General features: G+C 36.3%; 1 protein-coding gene across 5 annotated transcripts in view; it reads left to right on the top strand.

Annotated features, from left to right (window-relative positions):
- The window catches only part of MAPRE2 (microtubule associated protein RP/EB family member 2), an 81013-nt gene that overhangs the window by 19990 nt on the left and 35386 nt on the right, over positions 1-25637 (top strand). For 2 of the 5 annotated variants that reach the window (XM_063299244.1, XM_063299245.1), the window contains exon 2: positions 2447-2508. Coding sequence is in view for 3 of the 5 variants with exons in the window: in XM_063299242.1 (XP_063155312.1) it covers positions 14292-14410 (119 nt within the window). In the remaining 2 variants the exon portion in view is untranslated. Of the gene's footprint in view, positions 1-2446; positions 2509-14146; positions 14411-15413; positions 15500-25637 lie in introns of those variants that run through there. The other 3 variants (XM_063299242.1, XM_063299246.1, XM_063299243.1) reach the window with 3 other exon arrangements.

A 25637-nucleotide genomic window follows, 5' to 3' on the forward strand; every position in this document is an offset into this window, starting at 1 on the left:
ACACAAAATGAGAAAGAGATTAAGAAGTTAACATTTAGCAGAAAAGACATGTGGAGAACATGTTTTTACTAATGATTATATCTGTTATACAAATCATTTGTATTGTCTTTCCTTTTCAGTGAGGTATCCAACTTCAATGTCATTATGTATCCTTTCCTTTCAATTTGAGCCGATTTAGCCCTTCATTGGCCAAAATACTTATTTGGGACTATATTCTTTCATAAAGAAGTATTTTTCAATAAAATCTACTCATTTCATTCATTTCTTCTTTCCAGAGTTAGTTAATAAACTTATTTTAATTTACTTTTTTGGGGGTTTTTTGTTTTAGATTTTGTGCTTCACTTGATGAATATTAGTCACTAAAATATTTTTGCTTAACACTCTATAAATGTTAAATTTGCACTTGCTGTCGTATCTGTAAGTGTCCAAAATGTCCATGCCTGAACAAGGATTTGCAAGTGGGGAAATGTCAGCTTATGTTCAGAGGAACTCAAATGATGTGTTGAAACAAACAGAAATTGTATGAATAGTCAGGTGAAATATAACTGCAGTTCACGTGACAAATTTACAAATCTTATTCAAGAGGAGAAGGGACTGCTTTACCATGAATCAGAAGCTTGTATCATGAGTCAGAAACTACCAGACAGGCACAATGCTTGTAGAGTACTATTTTCTTAGAGCAACCAGAAAGAGATTGAACAAACTAAACAGTGCACATATAAAGTTATATATAAAGGTGGGTGCTGTAGTATTTAAAAAATACTGCTCCATTGTACAGATATTAAGGCAGAAATAATATATTGCCATATTGCCATATTATAACTATATGAGATTTTCCACTATGCAGGTAGGCTTAATTAATTCATCCTAGCCTACAATGAAGAATTAACAATCTAGCCTACGAAGAAACATTAACAATCTCAGATATGCAGATGATACCACTTTGATGGCTGAAAGCGAGGAGGAACTGAGGAGCCTTATGACGAAGGTGAAAGAAGAAAGTACAAAAGCTGGCTTGCAGCTAAACCTCAAAAAAACCAAGATTATGGCAACCAGCTTGATTGATAACTGGCAAATAGAGGGAGAAAATGTAGAGGCAGTGACAAACTTTGTATTTCTAGGAGCAAATATTACTGCAGATGCTGACTGCAGCCAGGAAATCAGAAGACATTTAATTCTTGGGAGGAAAGCAATGACAAATCTCGATAAAATAGTTAAAAGCAGAGACTTCACACTGACAACAAAGGTCCGCATAGTTAAAGCAATGGTATTCCCGGTAGTAACATATGGCTGCGAGAGCTGGACCATAAGGAAGGATAAGTGAAGGAAGATCGATGCTTTTGAACTGTGGTGTTGGAGGAAAATTCTGAGAGTGCCTTGGACCACAAGAAGATCAAACCAGTCCATCCTCCAGGAAATAAAGCCAGACTGCTCACTTGAGGGAATGATATTAAAGGCAAAACTGAAGTACTTTGGCCACATAATGAGAAGACAGGACACCCTGGAGAAGATGCTGATGCTGGGAAGAGTGGAGGGCAAAAGGAAGAGGGGCAAGATGGATGGATGATATTCTAGAGGTGACGGACTCGTCCCTGGGGGAACTCCTCTTATTTTAGTAGAACTTGTACATAAACAATTACCTGAAAACACCAGCAACATTTATACTGAAATCAATGGAACTCTTGGGTTTAATATATCTCTATGCCTATCATAATAGGGGAGTGGGGATTTAGAATTATTAAGCAAGCCTTTCAAATACAACTTCTATTGTACATATGAGCTACTATAGCATACCACATGCAAGTGGTCCCACAAAGACTAAAATAGAACTACGGTCATCCCAACAAATATAATAATGAACACACATGTTATTTTATATATATTTTCTTAGCAACATTGTATCAGTATGAATTAATTCTGGGTGGACAATATTAGCATGGTTTTTTTTCTTTGGTTGGGGGTTAGTTTAATGTGCCTGGCAGCCTTTTCCAACCTGCTGCCTCCTAGAGGTGTCTGGATATATTTCCCAGAATTCGAGAGCCTACATGAGCCTTGGAGAATTCTAAGAGCTGCAGTCCTAACATCTCTAAGAAACTGTTCTATGAGAAGCATCTGGGGTTTTTTTTGGGGGGGGGGGACAGCCTTGTATTGCATGATGCAACATTAAACAGATACAGTGATATGCCCTAGGGGTATTTTATTTAATAGCTTCTATAAGCTGTAGTGTAAGAATTGCATCATCATTCTAATTTCCCTGAGGGATGTGAGGCCTGCTCATTGGGATGAAAAAGTGATGCTTTCTTCAAATTTTCAGATATCTTACTCAGATTCAGGATTCTAAAACACGATTAAATTGATGCCATAAACAGGATATACAAAGGCAATGTACTGAATATTTTTTCTGATTTTTATGTGAAACTAAAAGTTGCTATATTTTCCTTCATAGCATCAAATTGCTACAAGAAAGAGTTCATCCCAGCAGACAGAGCAAGTGGATGAATATACAAAGTAAGTTCTGAATGTTTGTTGCATTACTTAGGTAGGCAATAAATTAAATTAAATGTCATATTTATCAACTTTGTTCTCTTGACTTGAAGTCTAAAGTACTTGACAAAAAGTACAAAACAATTATCCAAAAACATCAATATTATAATCAATGTTGATGCTTATATATCTGGACAATCAATAAAACAGTTCAGTGCCATAGTAAATTCATAATGATTAACTAATAAATATAAGACATTGGAAAAATATAACATCAATTTAAACTACCCCATTAATAACTACCATATTACAGCAATTACTTATTTAGTAAGCTGTATAAGAAGTAATATGAAGATATATCCACAAGGTGGCAATGTCTAGAAAGCACCTGAAAAAGTTTTTCTTCAGTACAGAGATTCTTGGGGTTGCTATAGAAGTAGCAAGAACTTCTTTGGGGCTTGAAAAAGTGTATTACAATTCTGTGTGTGTGTGTGTGTGTGTGTGTGTGTGTCTGTGTGTAGCAGAGAAGTTAAGTTCCCCACATTCTCAGGACTTTGGTATATGCTGAAATATACTGTTGGTTTAATATAGAACACAGCAAACATAATGAAGCAGGTTTATGGTCTCCTGATCCAGATGTAAAGAATATATTTGAGTAGGGAAAGTTTCATCTGTGTGATGTTAGCTAGATAAAACACTTTGCTTGCGACTGGCTGTTTTTTTACATATGATTCCCCTGATTCTATTTGCTAATGATCTGAATACTATGTACGAACACATCTTTTCTCCAGGGTATAAATACAGAAAACCGGAACACTAGCACAAATAGAATATATTATTCCAAAAAAGGATTTTGTACTGTCATTTTAAAAAAAAATTAAAAGCTTACTTCCTTTTTTTACTTCTTAAAAATTATATATATTTTTATTATTTGAAATGCTGTTCATTTTTGCACAAGCTAAGAAATAATATAAAATGCTTTTCTTGAAATAGAAAACCTAAAAACTCCATTGTTAACCATACCTAGGGAACCCCTCTCTGTTCTTTGCAATATCATCCACAGCATTAAAGTTTGTATAGATTGGATTATATTGACATATTCTGAACTATATAAATTAAGAATGGTAAAATGTTATGACAAAACATCAAACAGTTGATATTATCTAATTAAAGAGTTAATGACATGCATTTTTATTTATTTTTCTTAACAAGCTTTACAGAAAGAAATAGAAAAATACAAAATACAAGAAAACCAGGAAAAGAAATATATGAAAAACTACAAAAAAATATAGCTACCTAACAATCAAACAGAAAAGGGGGAAACTATCTATATATGTTACATATTAATGAAATACCAAACAAATTTCTAAATAAACATTAATAAAGAATAAAAAATAGTTATTCTCTAACATTACAAGATATAAAATCTATGCTATAAAAGAACATATTCAGTCATTTTTTGATTAGTAGATCAAATTGCCTTTTCAAAAACATATAAATCACACATCCCTTGAATCCAATCCTTAATATCAGGAATATTATTACTTTTACAATTTCTCAATTTCCAACTCCTCAAAAATATTCAGATTCCAAAGTTTCAGGACATTTTCATGGAGAATGAAAAGCAGTAAGGTTTTTTTGTTTATAATGTAAATAGATTCTACTTTCTGTGCAAAATAAGTACAAACATCCGAAGGAAGTGAGCTGCAAAAAAAGTAGACTGCTTAATTCTGCAAAAGTTTATGCCGTAATAAACTGGCACAGTATCTCCAGAAATTATTAATCTCGTGACTTTCAGTGTAATTTAAAGACACTGTATTTTTGCAGAATTGCCCTGAACATGCTTATGGACTGGATTCCAACCTACTTATTCCAGTAGATCTACTGAATTTCTGTTCAGCTTGGAGTATGAGATCTGGATTGAAAGACTGGAAGAACACGAGTCCCAGTGATCTCTAGCCAGGAGTCTCTTTTCTTTTAAAAATCTGCCTTGAAAGGTCTTTTCTCTGTGCCATTGTTTGTTTATTTATTAATCAAATTTATCACCGCCCATCTCCCAAAAGGAACTCAAGCATATTTGCACAAAAGAAAGGATCTCTCTTTGGTAGTGGCATCAGTATGAATTTGTAGAGATGTGGTGTTTTTTTTTCCTTAGTGCCTTTCAGACAGCAATTGGAAAATATTGTTAAAATGGGTTTCAAATATCTAGCTCTGCTGATGCATTTAATTATTTTTTCCCCTCATAATTGGTTTTTAATTCTGAGATTTTAAATGTAGTACATTTTTCTTCAGTTGGCAAGAAACCAAGAGTCTGGTAGCAACTTTTCCAACTAACAGATTTTATTAAAAAGGCATAAACTTTTGTGAGTTGCAGTTCATTTCATCAGATGCATAGAGTGGCTAGTCTCATCTGATGAAGTCAGCTGCAGCTCACAGAAGCTTGTGCCTTTTTCATGAAATCTGTTAATCGTAAAAGGTATGACCAGACTTCTGATTTTTTGCTGTCAGAGAATAACACAGCTACAATATTTTCAGTTGGTAAACTTACCTATAAAATTAATTATTTATGGAACTTATACAGTGTGTGCAATTTATACCCATCTCAATCTGTCACATTCTGATACTTATTAACAGTAATATTAATAACAATATCATACGTGCAAACATTTGATTTGAGTCAACCCTCCAAAAATAATTGCAAAGCACCATGATAAATTGGATATTTTTAATTACAAGTTCTTCCTTTTAGTTAAAAACTTGGAGGGATACATGGGTATTTTCCCTTGATGAAGAAAACTTTACTTGAATGGAATGTTTGTTGAAGGCTTCAGTACTTGAGTGCTGTGATGGTAAGATAAGTTCAGTGCCTTTTTAAGGTCCTGCTTTAAAATAGCCTGAACTTTTTATATAATGTGCCTTTGCTTCTTTCTATAATCAGAAATTATTCCCTGGAAATTATGCTATCTGACTAATAATAACCCCCACTTCTTAAAATAAAACACAGACTAACTGCACAGCTTGAATAATTCAAGTAATAATGTAAACTAGGAAGAACTATTGTGTTTAAACTTTAAAAAGCTGAATTTCATTAATTTTGCACCATGATTAATCCATTACATTCATGTTTGATTTTAAAAATTCTTTTTGACATACATTTAAGTCCAACTCAAAATTCAGCAAATATGTTGCAACATAAAAATTTATTTATTTTTTGAATGCTAATAATCATGAAGCTCAGGCACAGGCACAGTTGATGTGACAACTTCTTTTTGAAATGATTAGAATTATGATGTTTCATAACTTGCCATGTTTTGTTAGAGGATCTAGTTTTGCTAGCCTACTAAACATGCTGTTCATTCTGTTTGATACCTACTGTCTTACTGTTTCTTTTGTCTGTGTGTGTTCCTTTCTCTCCTGCATTCTGTTCTTATCTTATATTTATCACCCCACTTATTCTAGAGACTTGGGATTTTTTTTAATACAGTCTTATTAGAAAGCAAATATGTTAATTGTTCTTCTCTCCTCCGTAGACTTTAACCCAGATTGCTGAAAGCACATATTCTAAATTGTTGTAGGAGTTATAAAACTTCTATTGGATCTGATTTTTGCAGATCTCCATGGGAAAGATTGTCATAATTGTTTGAACAGCCACAGAGAATGCATCTTGGTATTTTCCCTTGTTGTATAGGATGGCAGAATCTTATGCAAGATGTACACTTGCTGAGATTCTATAATTCCTATTCTGTAATACTATTGTGCTTTTGAAGCTAAATAAAAATAAAAATCTACAACAACAATGTCCCCAAAAATAGATGGACATACAACTGATGTTAGAAATGGCTGCAATGAAAAGTCCCTATACATCAATATCTACTGAAGGGGAAAGCCCAATTTTTGTATATATCTTGTATTGCTTCACTCACTATTAATGGCACATGTATGATTCCAAAACATGTTTCAGGCTCTCCTGATTATCTAGTTCCCTTTGCCTCAGAACTGGGCAATGATATTACCACGAGTTATTCCATAGTCTAGAGAAGGGTATTAGAATAAGAAGGAAAATACTACTGAAGTACTGGTATAGTTAAGGACTACTTAACCCTGTCTCATTCATGGGCTGGGAACAAGATGAAGACATTGTCATGGGGACATAGCAGAACAAATATGTTGCCAGACCTGTTTGTGCCATGGATAGGTTCAAGTGGAGAAAAACCCAAAGAGATAGTGAAACATATTGTTAGGGGATTAGTACTGTAAATAATGCTAATATTGTTGGTATATAGTATGTTGGCCTTCTGGAAGGCCCTTAAAACATGGCCTTGTCAACTAGCTTGTGGATCCCATGGTAGAGTGGACCCTGTTAGATAGTTGTATGATGGTCAATGTAACGTTTTCCTGCCATTTTGTTTTTTATTTGTTTTTGTCTTGTTTTAATTTAAATTGGTTCTTTTAATGGTTTTTATATATTCTTGATTATTACTATGTATGCCACCCAGAGTCACTATGTGAGATGGGTGGCTATACAAATGTGATTAAATAAATAAATATACAGTAAGAAGCTAAATCTGGATGTTTTATATGAAGCTCATCTTTCTACAACTTTCTTCAGCTCAAGGGACTTCTACAACTTCTTTTTGTATTATCTGTCATACTGAAGTTTCTAGCTTGATCTTATCTTGTGGTTCTTCAGGAACTAGCGGAATATTTTCTAATGATTTTTTTTTAAATAGGCAGCCTGTTTCTGTGGAGTGCAGATCTTTTTGAATGCTAAGCTATCTACTTTTTTTAAAAAACTTTTCATTTGATATGTTCTGGTATGATCAACTGCTCATTGACATTTTCAGGCTTATTGAGAAAATAGGGAAATTGCTTCTAAAAATACTGCCTTTTTGGACTAGGTCAAACTTTCCAGTCTGTTTTATGGACTGGTTTTTATTCTTGTCGAAGACCATGTGGCAGTAAAGACTCTGCAGTGGTTTATCTGAAACCAGAAGATCAAAGCAACTGGTCCTCCTCTTCTGTGGTCCTGGGACTTACAAGGAAGTCTTTTCCTCTTTTTTTTCCTGGATGCAAGCAGCAACTTGCTCAGTAGCCACCACAGCTGAATTATGCTAAGGAAGGAATGTCGGTAACTTTACCAATGAACAGATCCTATCCTAGTCAGTTTCTTCTTAATTTTACAATCACATTAAAAAAAACAAAGAACCAAAAACTCTGCTCTGATTTCTCCTGACTGTTTATGTAAGCAATATACACCTATTGCCTCAGTCACTTCCTAGCCTCTAGGCCAGTGTTTCTCAACCTTGGCAACTTTCAGATGTGTGGACTTCAACTCCCAGAATTCTGGGAGTTGAAGTCCACACATCTGAAAGTTACCAAGGTTGAGAAACACTGCTCTAGGCTGAAGCAAACCATACCCTCACTTTCCTCCATCCTACACACAGAGGGTCTACACTGCAACTTACAACCAATAGATAAAGCTATTCTGAAAGTTTTTGTTTGCAAAAGTGCTGCCATGCTATTCTTCCAGCATAATGGCAACTACAGACTTTTCAATAGAAACAGATGATGCTTTTACACCAAGGTAACTTTTCCCTGTAACAACTGTACACAAGATTTACTGAAAACCTGGATGGCAGCGGGATGCTGGCAATTTATTTTCTTTGTGTGTTCGGGTCAGCAAGAGGGAGAATTGGCTGGCTCATATTATTCCTTACCTATTTTCCTTGTTTGGAGGGCTGCAGAATTGAAGGTGATTGAGGATAAACTTCAGATTGATTTGTGAAGGATTGAAAACTGTACCAGTTGGAAATGCCCTGAGGCAGCTTTAGAAACAGAGGTATTTTCATATAATTAATTCAAGCTGTAGAGCCAAAGAGCCAAAGTTTTAATTAGATGATAAGAAGTGAAAGCATGGAGGGAAGTTTTGTGAGGAGATAATCTCTCAGAGTCATCCCTCCTTGATCTCTCTTCCTTTTGGGTCAGTTCAGCTTTTGTGGCTGTCCCAGCAACCTGGGGGCATTGGGGAAAAAAAAGGAAGAATCAGAGATTACCTTTCCCACCTTCTCTTTTTTTGCTTGTGTCTTTTTAGAACCCTCACCATGAGGTCTACCATGGTAGTGCTAACTTAAACAACAAACTGAATGTTGATGTGTGCAAAAGGCAGGGATTCCTGGCAGAGGAAGTGATTCTTTTGTTCTGTCCTGATGCCAATCCCTTTCATATGGAGGATACATTTGTTGAGAGGCCTGTTGGTCAGTAATAGAATAGGGAAGATTTACCAGGAAATGACAGTATTGTATCCTAAAAGAATAGGAAAAGTTGCACACCCCGTAGACAGTGGAAGTGAAACCTTCAGCATTTTCACCATTTTTATCTTAACAGAGCTAGTCCTTCTGTCTTTGCTGTGGAAATGTTTAAATCCTCCCTAAGTATCATTTCTTAAAGGACTTTAATGATCCCATCTTTCTCATAAGAAACTCAAAGTGATTCATAACAACTCTGTCAAATAGGGTGAGAAATAATAATAATCCCAATCAACAATGAGTTTTAGTTATTTATTTTATTTATCGTAGTCCCGTTCTAGCACTCTGTTTATCACTCCACACTGAGATGAAGATATATTGCACAGATCCTTTGCAAGAATATGTGTGAGAGACAATGAGAGAGAGAATGGGGGTTGTAAAGAGCTTTCTCAGTATTTGGCAATTTTGTTCTTGGCAAATGAAATCTCTGGACTGTTGCATCTGGATACTTGGACAGTGCCTAGTAGAAAAGGACAGCCACTGTTGTTCACAAAATATTTTGAGACTAAATGTCCTTTGAGCCTTTCTTCTGTTATTTATATGAGCATCTGATAATCATTAACGCAACAGGGAAAAAGATGGCTGTGACATAGAAGACCCTTGAGCTAGAAAAGATACTGTGCTCAGTTTGCAAGCTGATTGACACATTTGAATGTGTTCTCTCTTTTCTTAGACAGGCAACTTTGTAGCAACAGCATGGGATGCTTAGCTGTGACAATCTCAGCCATTTTTAAAAGCACAAGAAAATGGGAAAATAAAATACTGTAGTATAAAAGCTCCCAAATTAATCTCTGGACTAACAAATTATGCTTGCAAAAGTAGAGGTCGATCTCCTTTAATTTTAAAGCTTTATTATTTGATTCTGGTTCTTCTGTTCTGATGAGAACTACCCAAGTGGAGCGTTTTAAAAAATGCTTGGAATGAGTGTTATAAAGAAAACGAAGGGAAATACTGGGATAAAGATATTTTTAAAAGCATGTTTTAAAGAGATTTATTCTATTGTTTATTGAAGAAGCATTGCATTATCATATTTAATAAGAAATATTTTCTTTGTTTTCATTTGGTGGGGGAGTGTGAGTACAAAGCTCTCTCTTTAGGCATACATCCAAAACCCAAAACTACTACTTCTTAACTTGCTTAAAAGGCATAATTAAAGACCCGAACAGTATTCTAACTACTTGCTTTCAGTCTGTGTTCTTATATCAGTTGGTTCGTAACTGGAAGTGGAGCTTTTGGGAGGGGGGTGTACGAATACAGCTGTGGGAGATGGACTCCTACCAGATGACTTAGTGTATTTGTAGTGGCTTGCAATGATGTCAAAATTAAGTACATCTGTAATGTGTGCATTGTTTCCAAGTAGTGAATGTCAGCCAGGCTAATATGTCTGCTGTCCATATGGAACCTGTATCATTTCTTCTCTATGTTCTCAGAACATCACTGGCAAAATTGTAACTGTAAAAGGAAAAAAAAATGAATGTAGGCTTTTTTCTCCCTTCTATACCTTAATTTTACTAGGTTCAGTTGGAATAAAACGGCTGGTGTTGAAAATAGGTCTCCTTGGATATGTAGTTGATTATTTTTAGAACTGAAACAAATTTAGCATGTAATGCTGCAAATTTATATTCAGCATTTTTTAGCATTTGCTGCTCTTTTGATGGACTTAATGAAGTAGGCATTTCATTTTTCAGCATTGTTTGTTTTTAAAAAATAACTCAAAATATTTTTATAATGTCCAGAACTGTTATCTCGGCATTGTTTCCTGGCTTTTTAAATGTATCCATTAAGTTATTGTGCAATCATTTACTTTGTTATTTTTTATGGTGCAAGCATGTGTCAAAAGTGTGTTTCTCAAATAATGATAAAACTTTTACACAATCCAACATCGATAATGATACTTAAATGTTTACTGTATAGTATTATTTCCTTACTGTTTACATAGCACTGTAAATTTATGTAATGCTTTGCAAAGTACATGAAGACAGATACATGCCCTTGGCAAATTATAATATAATATGACTCAGAGGAAATGCAAGAAAAGTACAGATAGCAGTAAATAGGGAAGCAGCATGAAGCTGCTTCAGCTGCATTAGTTATTAGTTGGAGTTACACAGAGCGTGAAAACTAGAAAAGTTTTACCAACATTTTAGTAGAAAAGTGGGATTTGGGGAAAAAAGAGTGAAGTCATCATGCAGTAGTTTGAAAAATATGCTTTGAAGAGCAAAAAATTATTTTTTGAGGAGTCTTTCAGATATGAAGTATAGTACCCCTAAAATAATGTGCAAAGATGTATCAGATACTATATAAAAATTAAAAATTCTCTGAGAATTTTCTTCAGGATCCTGGAGTAGGCAGAAGGCAGTACATGCGCATTTGAGAAGGTGCATCATATAATCAAAGCAAGAAGTAGTAAATAATTTGACCACCTGGTATGAAAATATATGTGGACTAAGGTAAAACATCATGCTGTGCTGACATGCATTTGAGTCTGGCTTTTCCCTTATTTGTTCCATAATCAAGATACATGACTGTACCACTGGCGGATAATAACTATGGAGGAAAAAGCATATGGAGAGAGGAGGACTTGTAAAGAAAGATGAGAAGTTCAGTCTGTATGTATCTGAGGAAGAAAGGTATAGGATTGCAGTCTATCAAGAATTATGGGTGGACTGTTGCGGTTGTTGTCCTGATTGAGAAGTTAAATCAATTTCCAAAAACGAGTATTCCTCACTGTGTAAGGGTCTGCTGCTATAAGGTTTCTTTTTTAAAAAGAACTATGGATGTGGAAGGATATCTTGCAGTTGGCCAATATTTCTGAGGAAATGTACTGAATAATTTGGATAACTAGAACAGATTATGGCTCCTTTTCTGAGAGCCCTTGGATTAATTATTAGGTTTGATAAGAATACTTGCACCTTCTCAATAAAGAGTGGGCTATTTTAACACATGCTTTTTTCCTACATTACATATTACAGGAGGTTTGGTTCTGTTTCTGTTTTTTGTTTCTCTTTTCCACCATAGTTGTTCTCAGTCACTTTGGCCAGGCTTCCTTGGAACCATATCACAGTTGAGATGGAAATAAAAGGCAATAATGCAAAAATAGATTCCCACTGTCTTCTTCTGGAATGTTTTTCAACTTCCCAGTGTAGACTATAAGCCTGGGATGTTCTGGTGATCTTCCATTCAAAGTACTAACCAGAGCCAAAACTGCATTAAAAAAAATTAATTAGCCAGTGTTGCCTAGATGCTGCTACCTATCTTGATTGATACAGAAAGAGGTTGGATCAAATCAGATAAAGAGCCAATGTACATCATTACAATAAGATGTAATGATTTAGAGTGTCAAAGTGAGGACCAGGGACATCTTTGATCAAATCACCACCTAATCCATGAATGGGCAGATTGCCATTGTTTGGTTTAAACTACTTCATATTGGTTCACACATTGCTTTAAATGTAAGTTATTTGGATTTTGCTTAGCATGATTTGTGAACCTAGCCCTTGTGGTCCATAATTTATTTATTTTTTTGCAAATCATGTTTGAAACAGTTCATAGTGGACACTTGAACTTATAGACTTGCTTTAACAATCACATGGGGAATGATAATAATATGAACCCCACCCTAGGCAGGTTTGGAGAAAATATGATGTGCACATATAGTAAGAATTCACAGAAAATAATGGGTAGTTGTGTTTATTTGGTCCTTAGTTCTGAAGTTTACAAGCCTATCATTCAAAAAAGCTCCATAGCTCTCCTGCTCACTCACTTGAGCTAAATTAATCCTGCAAAATCCACAGTGAGCTACCTATTGTTTGGAGGAGTAGCTACTTATAATTTGAGTGAATATCCCCCCCCACCCCAAAAAGTTGCATAATCAAAGCTTTATTTATTACTTTAGGGTAAGTAGCTGAAAACAATTGTCAGGCAGGGACGTTTGAGACCAAAGGAGTGTGGTTATTCAGGTACTTAACAGGATCATTTTTTAAGATCTGTTAACTTTTTACAAAAAACATTTAACTGCCTTCTTCTTCATGCATATTCTGAAAGAAGAAAACCATCAAATAGATTGAGTGAATGCTCTGAGGTTGTTAAAATGCATTTGAACTTTCAAGGTGATTTCAACAGCCTTTGTTTAAGAAAGGAGTGTTTAGTTCCTCTTCCCTGCCAGGAGTCTGTAAGAAGAAGATGAAAGTGTTTATTAAGAACATGAGCAGACTTTATAGTCAGATCTTTAATACACTGTAAAAATTCAGCAGCACTGCTTTACTCAATTTTTTGTCAACAATAAATAAGGAAGAAAAGTGTATCTATGTCTGAGAAGTGATTTTATGAGGACAGCGATGAGGATTATACTATGCAAGCACCTTAAACCTGCCCAGTGACTAGAATTTATGTCCACATTGCTAGTATTTGGATTATTGTCGCCATCTCAGTTTAGTATACAGTGAGTAGCTTTGATTCTGCTTTCAGTCATCTGAGGCCAAGATAATTTGGTTTTGTCAGGGTGGAGATGGTGGTGGATTATGAAGCTAGGAGCAAAAGGGTTTTCGTTTTGTTTTGTTTGCTTGGGTTATAATGATAACAAATGAACTATGTTACTGCTGAGGAAGGAGAGGGAGTAGGAAATGCCTCTTCGCTTATCTCGGTACTTAGAAGTGGAAAGAGCTTTTTACCATGTTTTTTACCTGAAAATAAATCTCTTTAATGGAAAAAGGAAAAGAGAATAGAATAATAGCCATTTAAATATATCCATATGGAAAACGTGCCTTTAGCTCACTATCTCCCTTGCTTTATCTACTGAGAACGATTTCCCATGCTGTGTACATTTTTCCAAGCTTCATCCGGGGTGATTATTGGCGGTAAAGGGAACCCCATAATTCTAAAGCTCGGGTTTCCCGAGCAGCTGGTCGCATGTTTTGACTGTGCTCCTCTGTCCTCTTGCGGTCGAGCAAATATAGTTGAATTGTCTGAAAAAGCAGGATGATTTCTGTACAATTTTACTAACGGGGTGGGGTGTGAAGGAAAACGCTAAACCAAATACAGTAGGGAGGTCTTTTTCAAATAGACACCCACGGTCTCCCTCGATTCCTCCCCTTTTCTGCTCTTTGTATAGGCAGCTGCATTTATAGAGTGCATGGCTGGAGGGGAATCGTAGAGGAAGCGGGGCGGGGGCGCGCGCCAAGCTGAGTGGGATCTACGTGCCAGATGTTAGCCCTGCCCCTTGCGCCTGTTTGGCTGCCTCCGTGTGGCCATTCTCAAGCCCTGTGTGAATCGAGGAGATCTGATGAGTTAGCTGGTTGCTATGGTGAGGAGCTGGTCACGTGGCCCGGGTGCTGCTCCCGGCTATTTGACGTCACCGGCCGGAGAGGAGGGGGGGAAGAAGACGGCGGCGAGGAGAGGCGGACGGAATCGGTAGTAAAGGAGAAGACGCGAGCGCCCAGCCCGTCCCAGCTTCTCCTCGCCCAGGCATCCAGGTTCGGGCTGCGTGCTTTTGGGAGCGCTCCAATGCCTGGTCCTACTCAAGCGCTGTCCCCAAATGGAGAGAACAACAACGACATCATCCAGGATAACGGCACCATCATCCCTTTCAGGAAGCACACGGTGCGAGGGGAGCGTTCCTACAGGTAACCCGCGCGCTCTTTTTTTTCTCCCACCGCCGTGTGTGCGAGTTGGGGCGGGCGCGTTGCGTATGCGTCGTGGACACGGACATACACGCACAGCCTTGGAGAATTGCTGCAGTGTCGGGTGGAAAAGAGCAGGGTTGCAGGGCATTGCATAATAAAAATAGCGGGGCTTTAAAACCTAAGTCTAGCGTGTCTCCTCGTCAGCGTGCAGCATGTTTAGCAGTTTTAATGAGCTCCTTGCATTGTCTCGGTGAAAAACATCTTGTGAATATTCTTTTCTGTCTATAGAGGCTTTTCTCCTTCCTTCATTTCCCCCTCCTTTTCTTTTCTTTTTTCTTTCTTTCCTTTTTTTGTTTGTTTGCATGTGGTGATGATAGGATACGCATTCTGGAGTGAGTGCATTTTTGTAAGTATACACACAAAGATAAATAATCAAAGGCTGCAGTACTGGCGCTGCTTTTCTTCCTCATGTTCTTTTGCAAAGCGGGCATTTGGAAGATCGCAGAAGAGGAGGCTGGGAGAGAAGAAAGAAGCAAGCTTATATAATGGTGCACTGCCTTGGTGTGCAGAAGGGAAAATGGAATCCTCTAGATTAAGCTGCAGCCTGTGATGTTAAATCACCAGATTGATGGAGCTTTGTAAGAAATGCAACCCCCTGATTGGTGGAAGCTTGACAGTAGAGGTCAGAGTGTCAGGAATACATTAAAAATCCTCTTAATACTGGGTTTGGAAAGTAGATGGACTGTACAGTAGCTGCCAAAAGGATAGGGGACACTAAACATATAAACTGACATCCCTGCCTCTTTTTTTTTTTTTAAATGCATTACATTTTCATTGTGTTCCTTGCTTTGATAGAAGCTGATGGCTGTTTTCTTTGTCATAGTTGTAAAACATTTTTAATAATGGCTTGGCATGTACCTTTGGTAAGAGGGTTTCCTCTTTCTGCCCCTCCCCCCAGACATTCATTAGCATATCTGATACTGTTTCCCTAGGCAGACACATTAAGACTGCTTGCATTTTCAGTAAGGATAATAGTGTAGCTGAGAATGCAACTGTTTGAGGCTTTGCTCATCCCTGCATTATGAAAAGGTAAGAATGGTTGAAAAACACAGCTGGATGCATCAGTATCTTTATGTTTCTTACCCACATCACTTTATCTTTTTAAAAACTATTATGCTCTGGAGCAAGCTACAGAAAACGAAATGACGTAAAAATGTTTCACAACATAATGAAATGTAGAACAGAACAAAAATTAAAATATTATGATTGCTCAGCTTAGTATTGGATAGTCTATGAATATCACTTTGGAACAGTATTGCTGCATTAACTCAGCTGAAGCTGATCTAGCTGTAGGTTCCTATTCTGTTCATGAACGGGTGATACCTTAAAAATGTTTTCAAATATAAAATGCTGAATTATTTGTGGAATCCAAGTCCTTTTTCTTATATCTGTTAACATCCATACAGTCTGGACTATTTTGAAAAGCATCAACTTCTTAAGCTTGTCAAGCTTTTTCCCTTGTGTTTCATATGTAGTATCTTTTAGGTGTGGCACTAATTGGATATTGAAAATATAGAATAATTCCTAAAATCTCAAATTATTTTTGAGATTTATCTTACTGATAAGTTGGAATCTCTTACTTCTTCTCTTCCTTCATTCCACTGCACAGATTTCTATTGCAAAAATTATTTGATAAATCTTTTTACTGAAAAAACTGATCTGTCTAATGTAAATCTCATCAAGGAACTGAAAATTTAGTGTTTGTTGATAAACTGTCAGATATCTCATTGAAGATATCAATCTTATTACATTTACTACTGAAAATAAGTTATTGATCAACAGTATATGCTGGTTTCTTTTTAGAAAAAGACTTCCTTGCTTAGTTAAAAAGAAAATGTTTTGTTATAAAAGTGTAGTCCAGTGCTGAAATGTAACACATTATTTGGGGATAACTGCAAATATTCTGTTTCAAAAGATCATAGAATTGCTTGGTTTAGAAGGGAATAGGTTTGTCCTTCATTTCTTGCCTTCTCCAACGTCTTTTAAAGTTTTCTGGGATAAATATGGTACAGAGGCAAAACGTTTGCTGCAGCACTCCAATTGTTACTGCTTGATGAGTGCTGTGTTTTGTCTCTGACATTTGCTAACTATATGATTATGGATAACCCATTTCACATATTTTTTTCCCCATCAATGGAGAAACATGAACAAGCCAAAAACACCAAAATATAAATTCATGAATAATCCACAGACTGGAATCTGAAAGTCAAATATTATTCAGTTCATATTTCACCAGGGTGCATTCTTAGCAGCCACCATGAAATTGTAATTACTTCAGTTGGTCTGATCCTCTAAAGCATGCCAGGATCAACTGAGATGGAAGCCTCTGTATGAAAGTAAACAGATACTTGAACAACTTCTGATGCATCAGAATGCCGACTATATGATTTCATGTATATTTAATTCCAGAAGAAAAACAATATAAGAATGTAAGTTACACAATTATGATGCAACTCTGGCAGTGATCTTATTTTACTTTCATAGCATGCTTATACAGACATAATTCCCATTATATACAGTAGACTTACTCCCAGCTACATTTCCATAGTATTCTAGTTAATATATTCTATTCTACTGGAATTAGATTAAGAAAAGCATAACACTCTTAAGATAAAGATTATGCCTTCCTCAAGTCAAGATCAATTCCCAGTGACTTCAGAGCTTAACCATATAGTTTTCTTGGCAGCAGTACAGAAGTGGTTTGCAATTAACATTTCTCTGAGATGTATTTTTCAGTGTTAAAGTTTAGCCTACAGTCCTGGAGTAAGCTAAAGTCTCCCTTGATTTGAATGTCTCCTGGTGACTACATAAATATATCAATGTTATTTTGATGTCCCACTAAGTAGCGACTAGCCATTGCATCTTTTAGAAAAGTTTTTTCACCCTATCTTGCAGCAAAATGCAAAATTATTGTCATACTTTTTGAATTACACAATTCCATATTAATTTAGAAAGCAAAATAGAAGCATTATATTTCTTGATTTGTTTAATTACATTAAAGCTAAATTCCTATAGATGCTTTGATTAACTCTGTTGGACATATTTTTGAGTGCAGAGACATGAATAAGATAGACCCCCTAAAGCTGAAATCATATAAGCCTCCAAATCACAGGTGTATAAATTGAGGTCTTAGGGCCATATACAACATCCTACAAATGGGTGCATACCTCTGCAAAAGTTGCCACAGAATTGTAATTTTAACGTTCCAATTTGGGAAAGTTATTAAATAGTGAGAAGTAATCATATTGACTATGTATTGAATTTAAAATTAAGATCACATTTGGTCCCACCCAGCTCTTTATCCTCATTCTGCTCACATGTTGGAGTGTTGTTCCTGATGTAACACTTAAAAGACCAATTGGTCCTCAGCCCCCCAGAAGTTGTTCACTTCCACACTCTTCTGAATGCAAAGTAAGACACAGACTGTAGATTTGCATACTTGTTTCTTTGATTTTGAATGAGGTTTGTATTCTTGTTTAGTTTTATGTCTAGTTTGCTGTTACGCCTCATTTGCCAAAATACGGTCAGTGCATGTACTCTAAATATGAAACTTCCTTGGTTTTAATGTTGTACAAATTCTTTGAAGAAGGTTCTTCACAGGGCTCAGAAGTGGCTGCTTTGTAACCTGTTCCCAGTTACCTCTGAGTGAGTGTGCATGCACAACTGTTTCGCTTTGCTGGGAAAAAATGCTAAACAGGAAATTGAGAGGAATGCTGCATAAAACGGGAAGTGAGAAAGTGTAAGTTGCTGGGTCCCCTCCACCCAAACTATTATTTGAATTAAGGTTATCTTAATTTATTCTAACCAAATTCTTAATTAAATCCAAACATGCTCAGGACTTTCCAGAGTATTCTCTTCTTGCTGGCATTGTAACTGAGGACTGGTATCTGTCTCTTTTTTTACTGTATCCTGAAATATAAATAAATCAACTTCTGTTGGCATAATCTTTAAAAATAGACGCCAGCATTTAGGTTGCAGAATTTTATTTTCCCAGAGGTAATTTTGAGCTGAAATTCTTTGGTTAATTTGGTTAATTGGGGACCTACTCTTTAATGTATACAATTTCCATTTTGGTGAGTGCTGATAAAAGATGAGCACTTGAAAAGGCTCCAGTAAGCCAGATTAAAATTTGCTTGAAACTGCTCTACTGCTACAAGTTCTCTGACATTTTAAGCAGACACAGCAAGGAGTTTGCTTCACTTTTTTTCTATGGCCCAACACATGTAAGATATGACCATACCTCTTATCTAATTTTTGGTGGACATTTCTTTATTATGGACTAGAAAGAAAATGGAGGTATTGAGAAACATATGAGTTCTCTGCTAAGTGTTTTAATGATTGTAGTCTGTGTAGATTTTTTGAAATAGCTGCATTTGGTTCAGTACGTGAGTTCTTCTGAATCCGGATGGAGCCTTTCACATACCTTTTCATTCCAATTATTACTATAGGCTGGTTACATTTTGTTAGAGACATTGTCGACTTTTGGATGGCATATGACTCCCCTAGTTTTAAATTTATTGTAATTTTGTGAAATAAAAATTGCATAAGCTATATTTGGATTGGTACTTAAGAGCTTCAGCTAATTCAATAATTTGTGGTAAAATTCTTTTAAATTAAAACTTCAGATTACTGCATGAGTTCATAAATAGCATTTTTCACAATTATATACAATTATTCCATTCTTCACAATTATATACAATTAGATAAAAAAAATAATATCTAAATGGTCACTCCACCACTCTGGAATAATTACTTCACAAAATAAATGAAAATGTGGGCACTGAAAGTCCCTACAACCAAAGATTGCTATAGCATTTTTCCTTGTGGTTAATAAGAATGATGAGATGGGTTTGCATGGCATTTGTGTTGCTAACATTTAAGATGAAATTTTGAAATTCTTTTAGGGTGTAGGGGAGAAACTTACATTTGAAAAAGCAAAGGGTAATTAGTTTTTGAGAAAGATATTCAACTGATATTAACAGTGTTACATCCTCTTTTCAAAAAAAAACTAATCAAGATAATTCAAAAAAGTAAAAATGCATTGTTCACTCTCCATATAATTCTACTTATCCATATTTCCTTTATATTCCATTTTAGGAAATATGCAAGCAATAGGCTAATCAGGCAGCTATTTAAAAAATATCAACATTAAATCTTACACTAGAATTTTCTAGGCCTCACGATCTCAAAGATTTGGGAATTCTGAGAACAATGTACTTTTTAAAATGCAGACTAGAAATCAACTAGGCCTCTCATACCTACTTTCATGTTGCATCTTGCGCTTTCCAAATCCTACTTTCAAGAGGTAAATCAGGATTTCTCTGTTAATGTTAGCAATAACAGGTGTATTGCTAAGTCCAGTTGGCTATATGTATGAAGTGAGATTTGAACACAATTTTATGTAATTGTCTCAATAAATATTTTAAAAAATCTTTTTGTTACTCTTACAAGAAACTTTAAAATGTAGCCTTTAAGCTAGTATCTTTTCTACTGCCGATTTCCATTAAGAGGTGGGCAACAAATTCTTCACAAGCTGATGTTGTGACTGAATATGACTATAACTATATAGTCATATATAGTGTATTGAATTGCGTTATAGTTCAATACAGAGTCCACTGTAGTATCCTGTGAGATTACTAGGAACTAAATATTCATGGCCCAATCCTTATAATCAAGGAAAGCAATGCAACCAGCATATTAACCATACAAATAAATGAACTCCTGATACAGCTGATAGACCTTTTGGTTGCAGATCTGTGATATTATACTTTCCTCTGAAAATATGGAGCTAATATCATTGGATAAATAATAAAGACCTCTTTCCCCATTACTCATTGACAATTTCATGAAATTCCTCCATCCTTTTAAAGCTCGGACTCCTTTAAATTCTGAAAACAGACTGTAACATTTGACAACTGACTAGAGAACTCCATGTTATGAATTTTATGTTTTATGAAGTACATTCTGAATATGGTAGTAATAGTAATACTTTATTGATTAGCATTAGGTCATATCAGAATACAAAATATAAAATATAAAACACAGTAATGAGACCGTATGTTAAAAATAGAATAAAAAAATAAGTAAAAGAAAATGCAAATATGTTAGTTTAAGTATACATTCTCTGCCTTGTATTCAAGCATCTCCAAACCTTTTGGGATACATATCTAGTATTTCTTTAATGGCAATGGCTCAGGTCATGCACATTTCTTTGATTCATAGTAGAAAATCCAGGGGATTTCCTTTCCTTTCCTTTCCTTTCCTTTCCTTTCCTTTCCTTTCCTTTCCTTTCCTTTCCTTTCCTTTCTTTTCTTTTCCTTCTCTCTCTCTCTCTCTCTCTTTTTTGCAAGTGGAAGAAGTCTCCCAACTCAAGTTTTTTTCATTAACTGATGCAAATGTACCGCTTTTTAGTTAGTGTTAGAATTAAACCTCTTGCATGGATGAATCAAAGTGGACTGGAGTAGGAATGATGATTTTAGTTTTAGCTCTAGTATTTTTTCTACTAAAACACTAGTATTCTTTTATTGGTATTCCTTAATGTCCATGCTTGAGCTAGATGCTTTAATATCTGTGCTCAGTCATTTCCAGTGTAGGAATTCCAATTCTGTAGAATTCTGCTCCAGTGAAATGAATGTAAGTTTTGCTCAAGCAATGCTGTGAAAAAAGGTGGAAGGTGCCCTGTGCAAGCAGTGAGTCATGTATGACCCTTTGGGGGGATGCTGCTTTCACGATGTTTTCTTGGCAGACTATAGCGGGGTGGTTTGCCATTGCTCTCCCCAGTCGTTGCCTTCCCCAGCAAGCTGGGTACTCATTTTACTGACCTCGGAAGGATGGAAGGCTGAGTCGACCTGAGCCGGATACCCGAGGATCCAGCTTCTGCTGGGATCGAACTCGGGTCATGGGGAGAGTTTTGGTTGCAGTACTGCTGCCTACCACTCTGTGCCACATGAGGCTGTTCTTTCAAGCAATGCTAGGCAGATTATTTCAAATAGTTACATAAGTTCTTATTTCTTATTTTAAAAATCCCTACAAGTAAGACAGATTTCAGTTCATTAATTCCTTTTGTTTCATGTGAAAAATGACACCCTGCAGGAAAATTGTGGCATATTTTTGGTCAACTTTAAATATTATTGTTGTGTTATATTAAAAAGTTGCCTATTCTGGAATATGTTCTGCTTTCTTGGTCCCAGTTTTGCTTAGAATTTAAATAGAAATTCTTCAGCATATTTAATCATATATTTTGTAGCATCTTAATCTTGTTTCAAATTTGCATGTAATGTTGTTTTGAAAGATGGACAGCTGCTTGGTAGCTCAGAGTAACCTTTGATAAAAGGGGAGCTATGCTGGTCTGCTGCTGCTACAGAAACAACATAGAGCTTTGGCAGCACCCAGACTAAGAAATCTATTATGGCATATTCTTTTCTGCCCTGGAATCTAGTTTATCAAATCACAAAATGTTATCCAAACAGTTTTAATTGGAGACTTTAAGCAGTGAAGTTGGAGGAAAATGAAATGTAAAAAGAACATAGGGCCTTGGAATCCCTAAAGAAGAATAGAATGTGGTACAGATATGAATTGGAAAAGAAGTCATTGATATATTCCTGTCAGTGCTCAGAAGTTGTAACAAAACTTAAAAAGCAAGCAATAATTATGTCACCTTAGAAACTAACTTAAAATAACCAATGTAGCCATAGCTTGAGATTCTTAAAACAGATGTTTGTTGTTCATTTCAGAAAATCCCATTGTTTAGAGGAGATAATATAGGTGTATTAGAAACTTTGCCAGTTTTTTTAATGAGATAATTCTTTGCATGATGCAGTTATTCCTCATGAGTGAGTTCTCTATAGAAAAGCAAGTGTGTGTATGGGAGAGGGGGAGTAATTGCAGCTCAAGGAGAGCAGGGTAAGGAAGAGACTTCCATGTAATACTGCATGATAACTATTTATTGCGGATAAAATGGCAGTTCTGGGATTTACAGTCTTAACACAATTGGAGGGCACAGATTGGGCATTGATGATCTACTAGGTTGAAGGAACCATACAGGGAGAAAAAATAATAATAAGTAGTTACTTGAGTCAAAGCAGAACTCACAACTTCTGTGACTGAATTTAAGGCCCACTAACAAGCACATGCTTGTGCATATAATTCTGTATGAGGATTATTTCCCCAAATTATGTGATGCTGAACTTCACTATGCTCAGGAACACAACAAATTTCATATTAATCTTGCTTTTCTAATGTAACCCCTTTCAGATAGTTTGAAGTACAGTTCTAGTCAGAAGTGGCAATAGTAGTTGCAGTCTAAAACTTGTGGAGGATGCCACGTTAGGAAAGGTTGTTGATGCATTCTCATTCAGTGTGGGAATCTTGGGAGGAACGAATAAAACCCACTTCCTGTCAGGAAACAGATTCATAAACAAAGCTGATCTCCCCTTTCTTATAGCTGAGTGCTTCTCCCAGTTATGTCCCTGCCTCCCCAGCTGAGCTTCTCTTTTCCTGAGCTGAAGATTGAGAGCAGATAGGTTGCTTCCCCCCCACCCTCGTCTTTAGTTTGTTTGAAACTCTACTTTTTCATCTCCCTTAATGAAAAAGAGGCATCTTCCAACAGAATGAAAACATAGCACCCAATTTTTTTTTTTGCTGCTTTGTTTCCTGGTTCTAATGGGAATAGGTAACCTTCTCAGTTTGGCAGAAACCCAACCATGTGATCTGAGGTGGGGGGAAGCACCTAAATTAGCGGATGCCCAAGCTAGTCTGTCCTGCAAGCTGTACTTTTGCTGCCTCTTGCAATTTTGCAGTGGCCTAATTAAATTAAGCAGAGTGGTAATGCTTGTAGAAGATTATTTTGTGAAAAGTAGGCAACTTTCTACTACAGATGTGATCTGTTGTCATAACTGCAGATTTCTTAAACACTAAAATGTGGAGCTGGCCAATTACAATCTACTATAGAAATCTATCATATATCTATCATGTATTTCTGCAGCAAGAAACTGTTCAGTTGTTTATCTTGAAATCCTCACTGAATCCAAGAAGGTTAAGAAAGCTCTCCTTGTCATGCCTGGACATGAACAGCTCAGAACAATCAAAAGCCAAGCACTGTGACTCTGAGAAGATTATGAATATATTTTCTGATTCTTTTCTCATAGCAGGTGAGGTAATCAAACTCCTAAATGTCCCAAGTCCCAGTTGTCCCTGTGAGAATACTGTAAATCTTCCATTATGGCTTGGGTTCTTCAGCCAGTAATGAAGTGGGTGCTTGTGATACTTCCTTTTTTAAAAAAACAGTATCTCTTACCAAACATAAAGATTTGTTTCAATTGCCAAAGCAACATCAGCCAAGAAACATGAAAAAGACGTTAATACCTATTTCTGCTTACTGGACGTATTGAGCCTAGACAAATCTCCAGAAATTTTCCAGTATTTGTTGCAGTCCCCCCCTCCCTCAAAGTGTAGAGCAGTGTGGGATTTGAATTTCCTAGTTTCCTAACTAGGAAATCCAACAAAATGATAAATGTGGGCTTCATGTTTATCATCCTCCTAAATGACCTTCCAAAAAGATTTCTATTCTACCAGCAATCAGTTCAGGATGTTACATTTGGATTTTCATGATTTTATAATCAGTCTTGCTGTAAATTCACACATTTCCTTTTGTTTCCTCTGCTGCTATTTTAAGTCTGCTCAAGACGGCTTCTTGCATCCAAGAAACATTCGAAGAATTATACAGACCACATCTGTCATCACTTCAAATAATAAAGAAACAAAAACTTAGGTCTTTGGGCCAGGTATTCTATGATTCCTGGAACTCCTATTTGCTCCTCTTTTCCTCTAAACATCAAACTTACAACAAGGAACATCTGTACATTAAATCACTGTTCAGGTGGTTTACTTCATCATCACGTGCAAAAATGATTGGAAGTAAAGAATCATGCACTCTCCGACTGCAAAGCATTTCTGGGAAGATCCAAGTATGATTGGCTGAGAAATAGTCCCTCCACACATTCCCATTAGATATTTTACAAAATTTGGTTATGTCAGGCAGAGTGATCATGGTTACATCCTACTGTCCTGAAAGCCAATCCAGAGTTTTTCAATCTCTTTGAATTTAAAAGCCATGTTCTATTAAATTGATTCTTTTCCCAGGACTCTTCATTCTGGGATGATTTAGTTGCTTAACTATTTGCATACTGAGCAGGCCAAATGCATGTGAATGAATTTGCTTTGCCGATGATATATTATATCCTGACATTTTGAAAGCAAAGAAGTCTGCTCTGAAAATCTGTATGATGATCTGGGCATGTTTTCTATAGAAATAAAAAATGCAATAGAGACCATAGGTTTCAGTGTTCAGGCCTTGGTTTTCTTTCTGGAATGAGTAGTGAGGGTTGGGGAATGGAGCCAAGGCTTTTAATCCACTTCTTGCCACCTGTCTTCAGACTTACGCTTTTCTTTTGAAAGGGTTGCTTGATTTAGTTCTTCCAACAGTTATAAATTGCCAGCCTAAGAGCTCTTGGTGGTTTTTCAAATCCAGAGCTGTTGCTCTTCTAACCAGTCATTCCACCCTTTTCAAGAGTACTCAAGTGGCAAATAGGTAGTACTGATGGATAGTACTCCCTATCCATCATGATAAAACTGTTAGTGGAGTCCTTGATGCTCTCTGAGCCTTGTTGTTTTCTTGCAGATGTTTCATTGCCAGACTAGGCAACACGTTCAGTGCGAAAAGGGAGTGGGCCTTGCTCTCTGTTTATATACTGTGGTGTGTCCAGCTTGTGTTGGTGGGGGTGTTGTTCTCTCCTTGGGAGTTCTTTGATTGGGCTGCTGTTTGCTGCTGGGCTGACTGATTGAGTTAATAGTTCCTTGATTAGGGTATATTGTGCTGTTTTATTGTTCATTCTGGTGTTAATCCTAGTGTTGATATTTGCATATCTGGGTGTTGATTGCTGGCAAGGGAATGTACTGGTCTTTTGGCTTTTCTATTGTCTCTTTTGAATGGTATGTAAATGTTGTTTACCTCTATGTGTCTGTTGATGGCTGCTTTGTCTGAGTGCCAGGCTTCCAGGAATTCTCTGGCGTTTTTGGATTTGGCTTGGTTTAGGATGCTCACCATTTCCCAGTTGAAACTATGGTTGAGTCTGTCCACGTGTTGTGAGATTAAGGAATTCTCATCATG

Source organism: Candoia aspera, chromosome 3, assembly GCF_035149785.1.
Source record: "Candoia aspera isolate rCanAsp1 chromosome 3, rCanAsp1.hap2, whole genome shotgun sequence".
NCBI lineage: Eukaryota > Metazoa > Chordata > Lepidosauria > Squamata > Boidae > Candoia > Candoia aspera.